The sequence below is a fragment of the Hippopotamus amphibius genome, chromosome 8 (genome assembly GCF_030028045.1).
Source record: "Hippopotamus amphibius kiboko isolate mHipAmp2 chromosome 8, mHipAmp2.hap2, whole genome shotgun sequence".
Lineage (NCBI taxonomy): Eukaryota > Metazoa > Chordata > Mammalia > Artiodactyla > Hippopotamidae > Hippopotamus > Hippopotamus amphibius.
This window is the reverse complement of record NC_080193.1, coordinates 101,815,337-101,836,260: the sequence shown is the minus strand read 5'-3', so window position 1 is coordinate 101,836,260 and position 20,924 is coordinate 101,815,337. Positions and strand designations below refer to the sequence as shown.

At 32.5% G+C, this 20,924-nt stretch overlaps 1 protein-coding gene across 3 annotated transcripts in view; it reads left to right on the top strand.

Moving 5' to 3' along the window:
* Nucleotides 1-20,924, top strand: part of NBEAL1 (neurobeachin like 1) — a 151,212-nt gene that overhangs the window by 94,349 nt on the left and 35,939 nt on the right. For all 3 annotated transcript variants that reach the window (XM_057744659.1, XM_057744661.1, XM_057744658.1), the window contains 9 exons: nt 970-1,127; nt 3,040-3,164; nt 5,498-5,624; nt 11,149-11,297; nt 11,909-12,042; nt 13,633-13,734; nt 15,510-15,605; nt 16,013-16,137; nt 18,248-18,388. In XM_057744659.1, the coding sequence (XP_057600642.1) occupies nt 970-1,127; nt 3,040-3,164; nt 5,498-5,624; nt 11,149-11,297; nt 11,909-12,042; nt 13,633-13,734; nt 15,510-15,605; nt 16,013-16,137; nt 18,248-18,388 (1,157 nt within the window). The remainder of the gene's footprint in view (nt 1-969; nt 1,128-3,039; nt 3,165-5,497; nt 5,625-11,148; nt 11,298-11,908; nt 12,043-13,632; nt 13,735-15,509; nt 15,606-16,012; nt 16,138-18,247; nt 18,389-20,924) is intronic.

Sequence of the window (20,924 nt, the reverse complement as noted above, 5' to 3'; positions counted from 1 at the left end):
ATAGCTTGCTTCTTTTCTGGCACTGTAATAAGCACATTAAATCTTAATCTTTATGATGACAATTATTGTCAACCTCATCTTACAGGTGATGGTACTGAGCCTCAGAGAATTAAGTAGCTAAGATTTCTACCCAGGTCTAACTCCAAAGCTTATATTCTTAGCCACACACTGCTGTACTGCCTTTTTAAAAGATGTCTTTTAAATCCATGTCTTTAACTGCTCACTTTAATGTAATTCAGTATTGCTTTGTTTGAAACAAGTTAAATACCGTTTTAGTTCCTCATATTTCCTAACAAATGAATATCAGTGTGAGTAAGATAAGTCAGGCTTACCTCTTGTCTTTCTGAAAACTTTAAAATTTTAATTTCAGGGCTTAGAGTTATACCTTGGTAGAACTTATTATCAGAATCTATTTTATCCTGAAAACTGGAATAGGTTTGTGAATTCATTTACTAGCTAGGATGCTATTTAGAGAATAGCACTCCTAAGTGATGGAATTTTTCATTGTGAGAGATTTGCCCCTATAGATTTCTTTTGTCTTCGGCATTGCCTTTTAGGCCATCAATAGTAGTGTGGAATGTGGTTCCTCTTCCTTTTACTTTATTTGAACCTGAGTCAGATTCCGGATGCCTTATAAATCAAAAGATCCCAAAAGAAAATCATTTTACTTGATGGAATAAGGTTAATAATTCGAGTTTTAAAGTCCTATGTTGAGATACTTTACATTTTTGAAGTTCTTCACATGTTTATTGTTGGTTTGTTATTTTCTTAAGTTTTAAAAAATACAAGTAGATTATAGCTAGAATCATATTAATGATTCTAATGGAATAAGAAAATCCTGATGGTTACCAGCTTCTTTCTTTCATTGCATGATTTTATTGGGTCAGATTTTTTAAATTATGGCATTAAAATTTAAACATACCTCTAAATATATGATTCAATGCTATTATTTATTGGTGCTTCTTTCAGGAGTTTTTTGTGGAGCCATTTAATCGAAAAGCACGCCAAGAGAACTTGAGGTATAATAATATGCTTAAACAACTTAGCAGTCAACAGTTAGCTACTCTGAGACGCTGGAAGGCAATAAAGCTCTATCTTACATGCGAAAGGGGACCTTGGGCTGAAAGGTAGGAGTGTCTATCTTTCATTAAATACCCTTTTTTGTTTAGAACTCTGATCTAGAACTTTATGAGCCAGTGACCTCTCCAATTTTTAAAACAGTCAATTTTTAAAGGATTGCTTTTAATTAATTTGCTTGTCTTTTATGAATTATAGGTTTGATATGTGTAGAGCTTTGTGTGTACATGTTTTTCACCATGGAGTTGTTTCCTTTACTCTTACCCTGTGACATAGAATTTGTTTTGAATCCATTTACTTCTGTCTTCCTGATACCACCTCTTTGAGCTAGGGCTAGTGACACTGTGTGTTTGAATATTTTATAATTTCTTTGCTTGATCCTAAGTCACTCCTGTTTTGCTGACTTATATTCTATGTGTATATGCACATATTTTTAACAGCACTTTTTTATTGTGGTAAAATACACTTAATATAAAATTTGCTCTTTTAACCGTTTTAAAATGTGCAATTTAGTGGTATTCAGTACATTCCTAATGTTGTGTCTTCATCACCACTGTCCAGCTTCAGAACATTGTCCTCACCTGAAAAAGAAATCCTGGACCCATTAAGCAGTCACTGCCTATTACCCCTTCCCCTGGCCCCTGGCAACCACCAATCTGCTTTCTGTCTTTATGAATTTGCCTGTTCTGGATATTTCATATAAATGAAATCATACAATATGTGGCCTTTTGTGCCCAGCTTCTTTCACTTAGCATCGTGTTTTCACTATGTTGTAGCATGTATCAGTACTTCCCTTTTTATAGCCGAATAATATTCCATTGTATGGAATGGATGATGGGCATGTGGGTTGTTTTCCTTGTGGCTATTGTGAAGAGTATTGCTGTAAACATTTGTGAACAAGTGTTTGTTTCAGTGCCTGTCTCTAATTCCCTTGGTTATATACCTGCAGGCAGAATTGCTGGGTCATATGGTAATTCTATGTTTAATTTACTGAAGAATTGCCAAATGGTTTTTCACAGCAGCTGCACCATTTACATTCCCCTCAGCAGTGTTTGAGGGTTGCAGTTTCTCCACAACCTTTCCAAGATGTGTCATTTTCTTATTTTTTTTATCATCATTATCCTAGTGGGTGTATGGTGGTATCTTATGATTTTGTTGCATTTCCCTAATAACTAATGACATTGAGTATCTTTTCATGTACCTGTTGGCCACTTGTATATCTTCTTTAGAGAAATGTCTATTCAAGTCCTCTGCCCATTTTTAAATTGGATTGTTTGATGTTTTGTGGTTGAATTGTAAGAGTTCTTTTTATTTTCTCAATAATAGACCCTATCAGATATATTACCTATAAACATGCAAGTTGTCTTTTCACTTTCTTGATAATGGCCTTTAGTGTACAAAAGACTTGAATTTTGAAGTCCAGTTTATCTGTTTCTTTCATTGCTTGTGTTATTGATGTCATATCTAAGAAACCATTCCCAAATCCGAGGTCATGAACATTTACTCCTATTGTTTCCCTTAAGAGCTTCAACTCTATATATAGATCTTTAATCCTTTTGCAATTATATTATCTTTATTTGTAGTAAAACTATTATTCTATTTGAAATAAACTCGTATATAGCTAGTTAGGAACTTCCTTTTAACAGTGAAAGAGTAAAATATATCAAGCTATCAGTCTGAAGATTTATGTTCAAATCTTCTTTCTGGTACCTGTAAACCACATGGCATTTTAGGCAAATACTTTAGCCTGTCTTAGATTCCTCAGGTATAAACTGTTGATATGCATACAGACATTGGTTTTTTGCTCTGGGTTGTTTCTGTCAAATGAGATGATGAATGTGAATGTTTTTATAAAATGGTGCCAAAAAATGTAAAGTATCTGATACTTTCTTACTTTGTTTCAGTCCATCAATCTTTGTAATTTTAAGCTAAATAATTTTACTTATTTATGAATATTCATAGGAAACAAAATCCAACTCACTGGAAACTAGCTAATGTAGAAAATTATTCCCGCATGAGACTTAAATTGGTGCCGAATTATAACTTCAGAACCCATGATGAAGCTAGTGCTTTGAGAGATAATCTAGGTGAGTTCCAATGGCTGTTTATTTATTGGCGATAATGAAGGTGTTGGTGGGGGTTGGTTATTGTTTTTATTAATTGTTTCAAAATTATTTACTCATGAGAGAAGGGTGACATTTTATAATTGATATTTAAATGGTTGTATATGTTGCCTTTGGCCTAAATCTAAAATGACTTCCTATTTCAATTGATTTCAGTTTTTCAGAGAAAAACATAATTTAAACTCATAAAATTATACTGTAGTTGATATGAAATGTGTTGTCTCTATATCCATTGTAGTATAGTAAAGCATGGTTCTTTAAGCTTAGCGTTTTGCTTACCAAAACTGAGGCTAATGTGAAATATATTTAGACTTCTTATCAACTCTTTAAAGAGGGCTTTTTTTATGACCTGTTTTTCTTATAGAACTCTAGACATTTAGTATCATACGAAGCCCTTCCTTTATAACTATCTGACTTGGCATCATTTTCTTTTTGAAGAGAGGTCTGTGAAATACCCCAAAATATGGTTAAAAGTCATTGGCCAGTGATGTGTATATTAAAGTGTAGTTACTTTACCAAAGCTACCTGTGCACCTTGTGTTTGATGCCTAAGTTACAGATGAAATGAGTACCAGCTTTTTATCTTACTTTTTAAAATTGTCTTAATATGTTGGCCAGTACAGTAAATGCCATTTAGAGTCTTATATTCTGAAATAAATCAGACACAGTAAGTGATTTTTCTTTCATGTAGAATAGTGGCCTTGTCTATGACACAAACACTAACTTTGAGAGTATCTTATTTAAGTTGCGTATAGCTTGTCCCCCCTGTGTATGTCCTGAGACTATTATACTTTTTCTACCTCTCGAAACTTTGTATTTATCACTCAGAAAACATCTTTTGGTGAATGACTTCAACTTAGTAATATTTAAGGAATGGTGTTCTCTATTTTTTCTTCATTTTTGCCAAGAAATCCCACTCCAGGAAATTCCCTGTCCCTTTCCTCTTCTTCTCCACCCCTCTTACACATGTACATAGATATGATTGTATGTTTCTCCTTCTTGGTCTCAGTCATTTTAAGTCCAGGAAAACCAGTGTCCTTTCTCTTTTTTCCATCTCTATTTCTCTCTTTACCTAGTTTTCAAAATTACCCCAAGTATAATGATGATAATAAAATTGTACAGAAGAAAAAAATCATACAGTTCAAAGTGAAATTGGTAATAGTATAAAATCAGTGGCATCAGTCTTTAAAACTCTTTAAAGTTCCCTGAAGTTTACTTCAGAATTAACTGCAGAATGTTTTACCTACTCCGTATGTTTGTCTATAAGTATTTTCATCAATATTTTTCTATTTCTATCAGATTATCTAGACTTGTATCCAATCAAAGCAGATTTATAAAAGAAAAATACAACTGTACATTAGGTATAATTCATTTTATATGTCAGAGCAAGGATACCATTTGAGAAATTAAGGGAGGTTTTGTCATCTTTACGGTGTTTTGTTATTTAGCATGAATTATTTTTATTTTCTACACATGAAATGTCTTTATTCGTAAACATAAAAGTTTTTTCCAGTCCTCCCTATAAATTATGAATATATTTTTATTACTATTCTTATGCCTCTCAGATAATTGAGAGGTACAATAAGAATAGCTACCATTTATTTTATGTGTGATGTATCTCCATTTCACAGTTACAAAAACATAGGTTCATAGGGGCCATATGGTTAATAAATAGCAGAATAGAATTTGAATTTAGGTTTACCACTTCACAACCCATGTTCTTTCCATTGCACTAGCCCTGCCTTCTTACATAATATGTAGTTCATTACATTTGTTGCATATATATGTATCAGAATTATCTATTAAATTCCATGTAATCCAGAAAAGTACACTTAAGCTTTTGGTCTATGTATTATCTTGCAATTAAAGGTAATTCTTCACATTCTTTCTTAATATTTCTGTAGTACAAATATACAGTAAAAATAATTCTACTGAATTAATGTAGTGAGAATAATTCTTTCTTTGACTTACTGGTATGCTTTAGAAGTAATATGATTAAAGAGATTACTTCACCTATTTCAAAACATAAATAATACCATCATTAAAAATAGATACCATTTTAAAAAACATTTATTCCTTTTATTATATGTATAATAATTAAAAAAATCACAAACAGCATAGATAACTAAATCATGTATAAAAACTTTTCTGTAGTAAATCACTTTTTTATCTTAGAAAATTTCAAGTACTTTCTTTACTTATAAAACACATTATTATCATTTAATTAATGGAAATTATAGAAGGAGTATGATATGATTTTTCTACTTTGTGTTTAACTGATATTTTGTGTTTAAACAGGTATCCAGCACTCACATCCTTCCAGTGATTCATTGCTTTTGGAAGTAGTCAAACAAGTAAAAGTTAGTGATATGGAGGAGGATAAATTAGATCTTCCTGAAGAGGAAATAACAGCCAGAGTAAATATGTATGTATAAGTACTTGAAAGAATTTTAAATTATTTTATTATGAGAAGTGGGATTGTAAAATCGTGGAAAATATTTGCTTGAAATTCTAATGCTATGCATTTCCAGGATCCAACAGTTAATGTTGTATCAGCTGTTAGGAGTCTAAAAGTGTTAAGTGAAACTATTGAAGAGGGCTTCTTAGAACTGGGTTAATTTGGAGCTGGAACTTGAAATTAGAAAATATTTTGAGCTGAATGATAATGAAAACAAAATGTATCAAATTTATGGGATACAGCTAAGGTGTTTAGGTGGAAAGTGAAATATAAACTCTTAAGCAAAAGGAAGAAATTACAAAGATAAAAGCAGAAATCCATGAGAGAGAAAACCAAAAAAACAAAAAGAAAGATCAAAGAAAACAAAAGCTGATTATTTAAAATCAAACAACTAGGAACTTCCCTGGTGGTCCAGTGGCTAGGAATCTGTGCCCCCAATGTAGGGGCCCGAGTTTGATTCCTGGTCAGGGAACTAAATCTTGCATGCCTCAACTAAGGATCCTGCATGCCACAACTAAAGGATCCCACAGGCCTCAACAAAGATCCCTCACATGGCAACGAGGATCCCGCATGCCGCAGCTGAGAGCTGGCACAGCCAAATAAAATAAAATAAATATTAAATAAATAAATAAATAAAATCCAATAACCAGTCTGGCTAGAGGTTTATTGTTTGATTAGGAAATAAAGACAACATAAATTACGAGTATCAGGAATGAAAGAGGACATAACATTGCAAATATTAAAATGATTAAAAAGAAGTACTTTAAAATAATTAAAAAGAAGTGACAACTTTATGCCAATAAATTTGACAATTTAAATGAAATGGACAAATTCCTTGGGAAAGATATAAATTGCCAAACCTTTCCTGGAAAAAATATGTAACCTAAATAACCTAAGTAGCCTCAGATATATTTTTAAGTTTTGAATTTGTAGTTTAAAAACTTCCCCTAAGCAAATATAAAATATATTCCTTTTCTCATCTCTCCTTTGTGTTGTTATTACCATAAATATTAAACCTATATATGGTTTAAGCCCAACAGTACAGTTTCATGGAGTTACTGCTTTATGCACTTATCTTTAAATCATTTAAGGGAAGAAAAAACTATGCAATTATGCTTTCCTTTATATTTGCCTGCAGAATTACCTACTTATACACATTATTTCTTGGTGTACATTTGGATTACCATCTGCTGCCATTTTCTTTAAGTCTGAAGGACTTCCTTTAGTATTTCTTGTAAGGAAGGTCTATAAGCCACGGATTCTCTTGGTCTTTTGTTATCTGTGGAGGTTTTTATTTTGTCTTCATTTTTGGCTACTTTTTAAAAAATTGAGATATATTTTTTGAAAATTGAGATTCATTTAACATAGAATTAACTATTTTAAAGTGTACAGTTCAGTGATTTTTAGCTATATACATAAGTTGTGCAGCATCACTGCTATCTAGTCCAAGAACATTTCCATCACCCCAAAAGAGGATCTTATGCCTTTCATTAGTCAGTCCCAGTTTTCCTTCCCTACATCCTCTAGCAACCACTAATTGGCTTTCTTTCTCTATGGATTTGCCTGTTTTCAAGATTTCATGTATTTCATACAATATGTTGCCTTTTATGTCTGGCTTTTTTCATTTAGTATAAAGTTTCCTGGGTTCATCCATGTAGTAGCATGCAACACTACTTCATTTTTTTTGTTTGTTTGTTTTGTTTCATGTTCCAAATCTTCCATTTACTTTCTTTTTTTTATTTTTTTATTTTTTATTTTTATTTATTATTTTTTTGGGGGTACACCAAGTTCAGTCATCTGTTTTTATACACATAATCCCCGTACTTCATTTGTTTTTATGGCTGAATAGTATTCTATTATATGGCTATACTACTTTTGTTTATCCATTCATCAGTTGATGGACATTTATGTAGTTTTTTAAATTTTTTTATTTTTTGGCTATTATGAATAATACTGCTCTGAATATTCATGTACACATTTTAGTGTCAACTTATGTTTTCAGTTTTCTTGGGTATTAAAAAAAAAACTAGGAGTGGATTTGCTGATTATGTGGTAATTCCAAGTTTAACCTTTTAAGGAATTGTGAAACTGTTTTCACAATGACTATACCATTTTACATTCCCTCAGGCAATGTGTGAAAGTTCTGATTTCTCCAAATCCACCCCAACTTCTGTTATTCTCTGTTGTTGTTGTTAATATATTATACCATCCTAGAAGGTTTGGTATCTTGTGATTTTAATTTGCATTTCCTTAATGACTAATGATACTGAGCATCTTTTCATGTATTTGTTGGCCATTTATATGTCTTTTTTGAAGAAATCTTTGTGCAGATCCTTTGCCCATTTTTTAATTGGGTTGTCTTTTAGTTACTGAGTTGTAAGGGTTCTTTATATATTTTAGCAACACGTCCCTTATTAGATATAGGATTTATAAAAGTGTTCTTCCACTGAATTTTTTTTTTCACTTTCTTATTGGTATCTTTTGATGCACAAAAATTTTAAATTTTGATTAATTTCCTTTTATCTATTTTTTTCTAAGAGTTTTATATATTCTCTCTTATGTTAGGTCTTTGATCCATTTTGAGTTAATTTTTGTATGTGGCATGATGTAGGAGTCCATATTAATTCTTTTGCATGTGATTCTAGTTGTTACAGCACCATTGCTTTTTCTTTTGAAGGATAGTTTTGCTGGATGGAGAATTCTTGGTTGACAGTTTTTTCCTATCAACATTTTGAATGTGTCATTCCCCTACCTTCTGGTTTTCATTGTTTCTGACGAGAAGTGTGCTATTAATCTGTTCTATTGTGTCCTGTATTGTGATGCTTTTAGGTTATTCTTTTTATCCTTGGCTTTTAGCACCTTGGCTTTATGAGCATGTATGGATGTCTTTGTGTTTATCGTGCTTGGAGTGCATTGAACTTCTTGGATGTGTAGATTAATTTTTTTCACATTTGAGAAGTTGCCAGGATTATTTTTTCAAATATATTTTGGCCTTTTTTCTCTCTTCTCTCCTTCTGGGTCTCCCTTTGCACATATGTTGTTTTGCTTGAGGGTGACCCTCTGAGGTTCTTTCATTCCTCTTGATTCTTTTTTCTTTGTATTCTTCAGATTGAACAGTTTCTTTTGATCTCTAAGAGTCCTGCTTCTTTCTCCTGTAAGTTCAGATATGCTATTGAGTCCTTCTGGTGAATTTTTCTTTTAGTGATTGTACTTTTCAATTTCAGAATTTCTTGTTTGGTTCCTTTTAAAAATATGTATATATGTGTGTGTGTGTGTGTGTATAATTTCTTTCATTATCAATAATCCCTGTTTTACTAGACTTTTTTGCCATAATGTGCTTTGGTTCTTTAAACATATTTTCCTTTAGCTCTTTTCATGTATTTTTATGATAGCTACCTTGAAGTCTTTGTTTACTAAGTTGAACATCTGAGGTCCCCCAGAGATAGTTTCTTTCTACTTCTTTTGAGTTCATGGCCCATATTTTCCTGTTTCTTCCTATGTCTCATAATTTTTGTGAAAACCATACATTTTAGATAAAAAATTATAGCCACTTTGCTTTCTAATCTCTTCCCTTGATGCTAGTTGTTGTTGTTGTATTTTTGTTTGTCTAGTGACTTTTCTAGATTAAGTCTGTAGAGTCTGTTTTACCTGCAGCGAATGCCACTGATATCTGTACTTACTGGATTTTTGTTTTGTTCTGTTTTTGAAGCCTTGCTTACTGGGGTTTGCCCCTGGGTCAACATAGCTTAGTGGTCAGCCAGTGATTAGTTTGTGCTTGTGTTTAACCCCTTGATCAGTAAGACGGCCACTCTTTGCCAGTGGATCTGTATGTGGTTTAGGGAATGCATTCAAGTTTGGTGATTTACATATCCACCCTGACTTTTACATTGTATGATTGTAAAGGCTCACATTCAGCCAAGAATGAGTAGTTAAGTCTCAAGTATATAATTTATTCTGAACATCACTTTATTTAGGTTATAAACACCACATGGCAAATATTTCTTAAAACTTACTTTACTGTTACAAATTGGCCAGGTTCAATAATATCCTTCATTGGCATAAGCAGGGTTTTTTTGTTCATATAATTTTAATAATTTCCTTGATTATTTTCAGGGAACTGGGTAGGGGTAGTTATCTAGGGAGCTGTCTTTGGTTTTGGTAGATTTTTTTAGTTGGCCTTTTTTTTCTTTTAGTATTTATTTATTTATTTGGCTTTATAGGGTCTTAGTTGCAGCATGCAGTCTCTTTGTTGCAGCACGTGGGATTCTCTTTAGTTGTGGTGCATGGGCTATAGAGTGCATGGGCTCTCTGGTTGTAGCACGCGGGCTCTAGAGCACATGAGCTTAGTTGCCCCCCAGCACGTGGGATCCTAGTTCCCCAATCAGGGATCAAACCCAAGTCCCCTGCATTGAACCACCAGGGAAGTCCCTTAGTCAGCCTTTTACTGGGCTTTTTTTTTTTCAATGACTAGTGAATTTAGTGGATGTCAGTCTCATTCATTTTCAAATGAAAAGCTAAAATTCTTTATTTCATAGAATATAAATAACCTTCTCTTAGGTCACTTATTTCTCTATTTCATCACTGTGAATGTTAGGATTTCACTATTTAGGAAAACATTCCTAATTTTTTTTAGGCTTAGCTTTAATGGTTGCAATACTTGTGGAGCTAGATGATACTTATAGAACTTCTCATGGAAATCCATTGAAAACGAAATTAGATGTAGTCATTGCTATCTTGGAAATGAGGCACATGTGAAATATCTAGGACCAGAGAGCAGCTGGCTTGAAGGATATACTTGAATGACATTCCATGAGTCATAGGAGTTCTCATTTCTATATTTGGCAGTTTAAAGTCACCTTGGCCACCAGAAGACTGTCCCCTCCCAGTTATTTCCTCCAATAAACATAATTGATAACAGTCCTGCAAATATGAGATGACTTCACTTTAAGTGTGGTGTGGAAATGATAGCTCCTTGTATTATCTCTATTTGCTCTATCAGGGTATGCTATGATGATGATGTTCTAGTTTTAGTTGCTCTTGAAATGTCTCATTTTACAGCTTAAGAATCACTCATAGTAATACTTCTAATAATTATCTGTGAAACACCACAAATGATGCAGTCCATTATCACAGATTCAATTATTCCCTGGTTCAATTCATGTCTCCCAAATTTAACTAAAAAACATGACCAGTGTTGCTGCATGTTTGAACTATTCTCTACCAGTAGTATTAAAGAGTTACTATATTTTGTATTAATGGGTCATACACAATTAAAATGTAAAACATTTTTTTGAAACTTAGTTATTGGGTAATAGGTATATTTGGACAATATTTAAGTAATTTAATATGCAGTGAAATGTTTTTTGTAGGAAATTCAAGTACTCTTTCTTGGATAGTGATTTTATAGACATGAGATTCATATTTGAATATGATATTCTTTTCCATTTACACAGAATACATTGTTCTTGTTTGGTTGGTTTTGTTTTTACAGTGATGAGAAGGAAGAACAGGATCAAAAAGAAAAATTGGTGTTGTCGGAGGACTGTGAACTCATTACAATAATTGATGTAATTCCTGGCAGATTAGAAATCACTACTCAACACATTTACTTCTATGATGGCAGCATTGAAAAAGAAGATGGTGAGGAGTTCTGGGGGAATAATTTCTGTTGTTTAATAGTTAAGTATCCAGTTTATCAATCATTAATGAGAAGAAAGCAATAAGGTGGAACTGTGGAATTATAGTCTATCATGTAAAAGGAGAAATGGAAAGTCAGTATGGGATTAAATTTGTTATTCAACAATGTACTGAAGGGAATGCTTTTTTATTATCAATGTTTTTAAAAAGGTTTGGCTGGAGGGGATTGCTGTAAACTTAAGTTATAAAATACAATCTTTTATTTATATTACACTTGTTCCTATAGGCTTCTCACCTAATCCTTTATCTGAAAATAAAAAGATATTTAAATCTAAGCTGTCAACATGAGGAGAAAAGGAAAAATGCTTCTAGGATATAATATTCAGAGTTATTCTCTATTCTAATGGAAAGAAAGTAGAAAAGCTATAGAATTTTAAAATACTTTTAAAAGAAACAATCTAAACATCCAGTAAATTTAACAAATGGTTTTTATCATACAGAAATTGAATTCCTTTTCCCTAAGTGCTACTTTTGTCAGGAAGTAGGAGATATTTTCTGCATAGCATGAGTAACTTTATGTGGTAACCCAGTCACAAGATTTTTTCTGTTTTCAGGAGTAGGCTTTGATTTCAAGTGGCCTCACTCTCAAGTCCGAGAGATTCACCTACGACGGTACAACTTAAGGAGGTCAGCCCTTGAGATTTTTCATGTTGACCAATCCAACTACTTTCTCAATTTCAAAAAAGAGGTATGTAAGATGCTACCTTTATGGAAGCCCCAAGACTATTTGCTTGAAATAATTTTCCAGCTAGTGAGCTGTAATGAAACTTCACACTCTACTCTTTCATCGAGTCAAAATATTAGAGAAAAAAAATACATACCTTTGGGACTAAGCAGTATGTGAAATTTTGTTGGAATTTATGTTTGAATGTTTGGAGGATATTTGTTTTCAGTTTTTACATATAGATAGATGAAGTCAGTAGAACATTGAGCATCAGCCAATAGGTGTCTCACAGTATCCAATTATAAAATAATATGCAATATATGGTATAACTGGATTTATGAAATTAGGTTGGGCTCAGTTCAACAATAATGGGAAATGTGTAATCAGAAAAAAAAAATACTGGAGTGTGTAGTTCTTCTAGGAATAAATTCTTAAATAGTGTAAGTGGTTAAGAGATTGCCACTGAAGCCAGGTTACCTGGGTCCAAGACCATTCCAGCACTAGCTGTGTAACCTTTGGGCTGTTACTTGCCCCCAGCCTTCCTTCCCTCTGTCATATACTTGATATCAGACTTGCATCACAGTTTGATAGCTCTCTCCACCTTGCCTAGCTTACTCTCCATTTTCTGTTACTGGCATCTCTCCTAATAAAATCCTTCATGTCTTAGCATTTGCTTCTCAGATGACCTGGATTGGCATAATCGATAAGTAAGTTTCTGTTCATTTGTGAGATCCAGGTTTATTTATATATGATGTGATTCAGACTTTTAAAGAGCATTTTTCTATTTCTACAAAAGGATAATTTTTTACTATTAAAAATAAATTTTCCCCCTTAGGAAAATACAATATATGTGTTTATAGAAAGCTATTATATGTAACTAAACCAAGCACGTTCCTGTTGAATACTATACTTTTGTAAATAGTTTTAAAAATTACATTTTTATGTATTATCTAAACTTCATAACAACCTTCAGATTAGATATGGCAAATTCCATTCCTTTTTTATAGATGAGAAAACTGAGGTTCAAAGATCAGTTTTATTTCTTTACATTTGCGTAGTCCTAAATAATTCACAAAACTGTAAAGGTAGAGGTTACAGATGAGACTCAGTAAATTAACTGATTTGCCAAGATGATTAGTAAATGACAACTAAATTTGAACTGGAAGTCAGCTAGTTTTCTGATAAAATGTCTGAAGATTATTCCATTTTGTACTGTAACGTTCTGAAAAACATACACGTTGTAACTCCATTAAGCCTAGTAAAATAAAGAAGTTGAAGCCATAGTCTTCTGTTTACATGAAATGTTCAGAATAGGCAAATCCATAGTGACAGAAAATAGTTCAGTGGTTGTCAGGGGATGGGAGGGAGTGGAAATTGGGGAGTGATAGCTATTAAGTATGTAGTTTCTTTGGGGGATGATGAAAATATTCCAGAGTTAGATAATGTGAATGGTTGCACAATTCTGTAAATATAAAAAAAAGCCCACTGAATTGTCTACTTTAAAAGGATGAATTTTATGGTATGTGAATTATATCTCAATATATCTGTTAATAAAGCCATAATCTTGGTTTGTGTTGATCAGTTTTTAAGCCATAAAGTGCTGTTTTTTTATAGGTTAGGAACAAAGTGTATAGCAGACTGTTGTCACTTCATTCTCCAAACAGTTATGGAACCAGATCACCACAGGAGTTATTCAAAGCATCAGGACTGACACAGGTAGGGAATTTTAAGTCACTGTTTTTATGTTCATTTTACATCTCAGACTTCTGCTTAGAAGTAAAACTTCCTTCTTCCGATTATTTTATTTTGATTACACAACTCCTGTTCTTCCATTCAGACTGATCTTTTGAGTTATTTTTAAATCTTTCTGTTTCCCTCACACATAACAGTGCCCTGTCCTCCAGCTCCCATATCATTCAGTTCATGGGCATATCTTATAAATTCTTCTTTCTTTCTTTTTTTTTTTCTTTTAAAGACTTATTTATTATTTTATTTATGTATTTATCTTTGGCTGTGTTGGGTCTTCGTTGCTGCGCACGGGCTTTCTCTAGTTGCGGCGAACGGAGGCTACTCTTGGCTGTGGTGCATGGGCTTCTCAGTGCGGTGGCTTCTCTTGTTGTGGAGCACAGGCTCTAGGTGCACGGATTTCAGTAGTTGCGGTGCGTGGGCTCAGTAGTTGTGGCTCACGGGCTCTAGAGCACAAGCTCAGTAGTTGTGGCTTGTGGGCTTAGTTGCTCTGCTGCATGTGGGGTTTTCCTGGACCAGGGCTTGAATGCATGTCCCCTGCATTGGCTGGTGGATTCTTAACCACTGTGCCACCAGGCAAGTCCCTAAATTCTTCTTTCTTAATAATGTTCTTTTTAAAAAGTAACGTGGAATTTTTTTTTGTTAATAATAAAAATAATCCACACACAAGAAAAAAAAGGGGAAAATACAAAAAACACTATGGAAAAAAGGCAAAAAAAGAATTCTCCAATCCTTCTATCTGCCAAAGCCAACTAATGCTTCTGTGTATTTTATCCTAATGTATATCCCAACATCTCTTGAATTTACACTGTCAAAAGCCAAGGAAGGTCCTTGCTTTTGTTCTCTAGAGTTGTTAGTTGTCTCCTAATTATGTTCCTGCCTCCTGGCTCTCTCCTTCCTCCTACATATGTGTTAATCTTAATCTTTAACTGTTGCTCTTGTTCAAAAGCCATCAACAATTCTTTCCTATTGTTTCTGGAATAAGTTTTATTTAATAAAGTACATTCCCTGCTTTCTGTGAAATAAACTTTATTCATGAAAGTACTGATTCCTCAATTTGGCACTCAAGTACAGTTATAGTTATAATTGGACTATAACATCTGTATCCATGGATTCATTTCTCACCATTGCTTAAGGCACACAGTAAACTTAAAGGTGTATGTTAATCTGTCAACAAAATGCTTGAGCATACCCACACTGTGTAGAGTAATTAGTAGGCTAGTTACAATAAGGTGATTAAAAAAATGATTATGTCTTTCTTTAGAAAATTTTTGTATCTGTTGTAGCAAAATTCCATCTGCCTTTGCTCTATTAATGTTTATTTAAAATTTGTAGATCATTTTAGTACATTGAGATACTGATTTTTTAACACTTACACTTATGAAAATTTCAATTTCTGACAAAAATTTGAAATTTGGGCAGTCCTAGAAATAAAAAATATTAAGATATTCAAATAAAATACTTCTGACTGAAGAAAAGACTTCATTCTTACAGAACACCTTTTAGATTGTACTGTAAGAACTTTCTTTTCCTTTTCTAGAGACCAATTTTTAAAAGGAAGTGAATTTAGGAAAAGTATATTGATTTTACCTCCGTGTTAAATCTTTTTTAAAGCTTCATTCCTTTTATCAGAAAGGTGATAGAGATAATGGGAACAAAAGATTATTTTAGCACTGTTGGTAATAGTTACTGATTTCTAAGAGATATAGATTAATTTTGATCTTTTCTTTTTTTGTGCTGTCTAGAAATGGGTGAACAGAGAAATATCAAATTTTGACTACCTCATTCAGTTAAATACAATGGCAGGACGAACCTATAATGACCTTGCGCAGTATCCTGTGGTGAGTTTTATATAAATCTTGTAAATGTGGAATTGCTTTTTGTATTATATACAGTTTTATAATACACAAAAATACATGTGGATGATATCTAGTTTTTATTTTTAAAAAGTTATAAAAACTGTTTTTGCCTTTCTGTATATTTTCTACGCTGCTGTTTTTAAGAAGTATATAAATATTAAGAGTATTTTAAAAATAAAAACCTTTTTTTTTCTCTTCATTGAAAATATTCCAGTGGAATTACAGGAAAGAATGCTTCTGATTATTGAGCTAAAGATGAATAAACATTTGCAACAGGGTAAAAATAAAGACTATCCCTTTTTGTCTTTAGATAAGCATTTGATATTAGATATGGAGTTGGTAGCTTCTCTAAGAAGGAATGTCTAAATTGTAAATTGTGGCTGTTTTAGTTCCCCTGGATTTTACAAGATTATACTTCAGAAGAATTGGATCTTAATAACCCATCTGTATTTCGAGATCTGTCCAAACCAATTGGGGTAGTTAATGATAAAAATGCCAAAGCCATGCGAGAAAAGTAAGTGCCTTTCATCCCTTTAGAAAGATATCTATAACTTGTTTAAATTTGTATTGATTTCTCCTATGGCCAATCAAATGTTACTTTTTTTATATGCACAACTACTTTCGATAATCAGTCTGATAATTCCTTCACTAAGCTTTCTTGAAAATATATCAGTTGTCCTTCAGATATCTTAACTATAGTCTGTGTCCCTTCATTACCAAATTTAAATTGATACTGCTTACGGTTTCTTTTCACTTTGTAATAAGTATGTGCTAAAGGGTAATAGGTTCTTGAAATTTTTCTCCCCAGGTATTTTAGACTTAATAACCTACTAATCTAACATTCCACGTAACAAAATATTTTGGTAGATATAAAATGAATAATACTAACCTACTGTTCACCAATAATGTGGATAAAGAACAGTGAAATGTGTGAAAATTTAGAAAGTGACTTTTGAATAAGGAAGGAAATATTTATAGTTCTCTATATTTATGATCCATCCTGTAAATGTCTCATAATTATTTTTTTTATCCAAAGCAAGCTGATGACAGGTAAAAGAATAATCTAATTTTAATTTTCCTTTTTCTCCATATGAACTTGTGGATCGCTTGTCAGTTATGACTTCTGGTAATAAAGACGGAGCAGTTTTGCAAATAAACTTAGTTGTAGATTTATTGGGGACTTGATGGTACTTTTTCTTTTTTTCCCTTTTTATTTGCAAATCTTCCCCAGGACTTTATGTGGTGTTTAATATTTGATTTACTAATGGAATTTAGCTGTGTATATATTACCTCACTGTCATTAGTCAAACTATTAACATTGTTCTACAGGAAATACTTATCATATAAATTATTTTATAGATAATCAAAGATACAATTTAAATTTCACTAGTATTTTTTGTATGTACATATAAATGATTTTGACCTGAAAACTTTCTTTATTCTCCTGCATATTAATGATTTCTATGTAAAAAGAAATTGACCTTACCTTGATGAACTGATTAGTATTTTGGTTTAAAAATTTCAGTGTTTATTGCTTCGAAGAAACTGTTCATTCTTATTTAGATTTTATACCCACTAACTCAGATGTCACCATTCAAAACAATTACAGTATCAGTGATAGTGCTTGCAAAAATATTATATGTATCCTTTGCTAATAACCTGATTTAGGCATTCTTGCTATTCCACCATCTCCTTTTTCTTTCTTTTTTTTTTTAAATTTTATTGGAGTATAGTTGATTTACAAAGTTGTGTTAGTTTCAGGTATATAGCAAAGTGATTCAATTATTCACATATATATATTCATTCTTTTACAGATTGTTTTCTCATATAGATTATCACAGACCATTGAGTAGAGTTCCCATTGCTATACACATCTCCTTTTACCTTTAGATTATTAGACATTCATTTTCACAGTTTTTGACTGACCCTCTATATATTTTTCCATTACCTTGGCCACCAAAGGATGTCTAAATATCACATGCTTACAATAGCGGAAAAATAGAAACAACTTAAATATCTGTGCGTAAATAGTTAAATTGTTGTATATTCGTACATGTACTTGTTATAAATACCATGTACCTGTTAGAAGTAGACTATTCAGCCACTTTGTAAGATTTTTTAAAAATTTTTATTGGAGTGTAGTTGATGTTGTGTTAGTTTCTGCTGTACAGCAAAGTGAATCAATTATACATATTTTGTAAGATATTAATAGAAAGAAAATTGTTAGATAAAAAAGTTGTAAACAGTATATTATGTATAGCAGTTTTATATATTGATATGAATTTATAATTCAGGATTGACAAATATTCACCAAAATGTTAATATTAATTATCTCTGGGAAGAGCAATTGTAATTGATTTTAAATTTCCTTATTTTTGGTTCTTTGTGGTTTCTAATTTATAGTGAACACGCATTATTGCATAATACAGAAGTGTTCCAAAATCCAATATTGGTGCTATTTTATTGTTCAGGAAGTAGTAATAAATTTTTTTCATTTATTAACATGATGTGATGATACGAATACAAAGCTTCTTAAAAACTGCTTCCAGCAGTACTATGCAAGCATATGTCCTTCTAAATTAATTTTACTATTGTAGTTATAAAACTTTAGTTTCTTTTTTTAGATATGAAAACTTTGAGGATCCTATGGGAACTATTGATAAATTTCATTATGGTACTCACTATTCAAATTCTGCCGGCGTCATGCACTATCTTATTCGTACAGAACCATTCACCACCCTCCACATCCAGCTTCAGAGTGGAAGGTATGTTTGGGTAAATAAGCTATTTTCTTAAGACTGTATGATAGTGTTGAAAACTCTTTGCTTTCATGTCATGTACTGTTATAACAGGGCCTTATCTTTTTCATTCTGCTCTATTAGGTTTTGATTCATATAATAACCCCTAGATAAAAGCAGCCAAACTAGTTTGAGAGTGGGTCATTCAAACTGACTCATACAAACGACTTTTAAGGTGAATTCCTTTTTACTTTCATCCAGTGTGCTTTTGTGATTTTTAACCGAGTTTAGGAATCTACCAGAGATTTAGAGTTAGAACTCATTTAGACCTTTACCCAGGACATCTGCCAGAGATTTGAACCCTACCAATGCCTATGTAGTCCTCCTAAAAGTATTTATTAATCAATAGGAATAAAAATAAGAGTGAGGGCTCTTACATTATTAGTAGCAGCTCAAGCAGGTCTGTGATGCCATTGTATTATTGTATCACCTGTCAGTGTTGCAACTTACTTAAGTGTCACATTTTCTTAATGATGGTAAAGAAAGAAACTTTTCCAAGAATCCTTCATTCTCCAGTTTATCCTCCGGGTAGCTCTCTACTTACTCACATTTTGTCTCCATGTTGCCTTATTCTTTAACATTATCAGTTTGTCTTTTCTACCCAATCAAAAACTATGTAAACATTGCCTATTCTACTCTCTTTCCATGAAACTTTTATCTTTCAAAATTAGCCTGGGTTCATGATTCCTATCTTTACTATGTCTTGGCTTTCAAGGTGAGGCTTTGATCACTACACGTCTCCCAAAAGTTACATTTGCTATGATAGCAGGTAATTTTCCTTCCAGGAAAGTATAACTGGGTCTTTTGAGCTTTTAGTGGTTTTACAAATAAGTGATTTTTTTATAAAACTTCAAAAAGAGATTCTGTTTGTGCTTCAAAGTACATCATCAAGAAAGTAAAAAGACAACCAATTAAGAGGGAGAAAATATTTATAAATTATGATCTGATAAAGGACTTGTATCTAGAATATATTAATATAAAGAATCCTTGCAATGCAATAATAAAAAGACAAATGACCCAATTAAAAACTGGACAAAGGATCTAAATGGAAATTTCTCCAAAGATTACTAGTGTCCAATAAACAGATGAAAAGGTGATCAACATCATTAGTCATCAGGGAAATTCAAATCAAAACCAAATTGAGATACCTCTTTACACCCACGAGGATGGCTGTAATAAAAAAGACAAGTAATACCTACTGTTGATGAGTATGTTGAGAAATTGGAATAATTATGTATTGCCAGTGGGAATGTAAAATGATGCAGCCTCTGTGGGAAACAGTCTGGCAGTTCTTCAAAAGGTTAATCACAGAATTACACATGACCCAGCAATTCCACTCCTAGGTATATGCCCAAGATAATCGAATACATATGTTCATGCAAACACTTGTACACGAATGTGCTTAACAGCATTATTTATAATAGCCAAAATATGGAAAAACCCAAATGCCCATCAACTGGTAAAGGAATAAATAAAATGTGGTATACCCATGCAATGGAATATTACTTGGCCATGTGTTAATAAAAGGAATGAAAGATTGATATATGGTACAACATGGATGAACCTTGAAAGCAGTGTGCTGAATGAAATAAGCCGGACACAAAATGCCATATATTGTATGATTTACATAAAATGTCTAAAATAGACAAATCCACAGAGACAGAAAGGAGGTTAGTAGTTGCCCAGGCAGGGGTGGAGGGAGGGTGAATGGAGAGTGACTGCTGTTAGATACAGGGTTGCTTTTTGGAGTGATGAAAGTGTTCTAAAGTTGATTGTGGTAATGGCTGCACAGCTCTGAATATACTGAAAGCGGTTGAATTGTTCACTTAGAGAGAAATATATGTATGTTAATTATATACCAGTAAAGCTGTCCCCCCCCACCCAAACAAAGAGATTTTGCCATTAAATCTCTGTACCTCTCCTTGAATTTGAATATACCATTATTAGACTTTATTGATGACCCAATCATTGACTATATTTAAATTCAGAGTTCTGCTGAGTTCATCTCTGCTTCAAAACAAGGTTGCTCAGCATAAAAAGAGTCATATTGGTCATCAGTTGTCACTTAGAAGTCATCATTTATGAAATAAATCCAGGAAGAAACAAACCGGGTTTATGCTGTTTGTGGTTAGTGAAAGCATAATAAAATTGCAGCATGACCACTTGAGCTTCTTTCAACTACCATAGGCCCATGATGGAACTTGAAAATAAAGTCAAAATAAGATAGTAGTATATGCAAGTGAAGTATAGAAGCTTTAGTTACAGAACTATTTCCTTAACTCACCCTCTCGTTTTAGCAGGATAGTTTGTAGAGAGATTTATGTATCAAGGATTAAATTACAGCATTCCTATAGATCTGTTAACTATATGTATAAATGCTATAATACTTAGAGTGATATTTAAACTCTGTAATTTTAAAATATCCAAATAGTATTTATTCACTTTATGTAATAAATCTTACTCAGCAAAAATTATGTCCTTTTCGTCTATTTTAACTAAGACG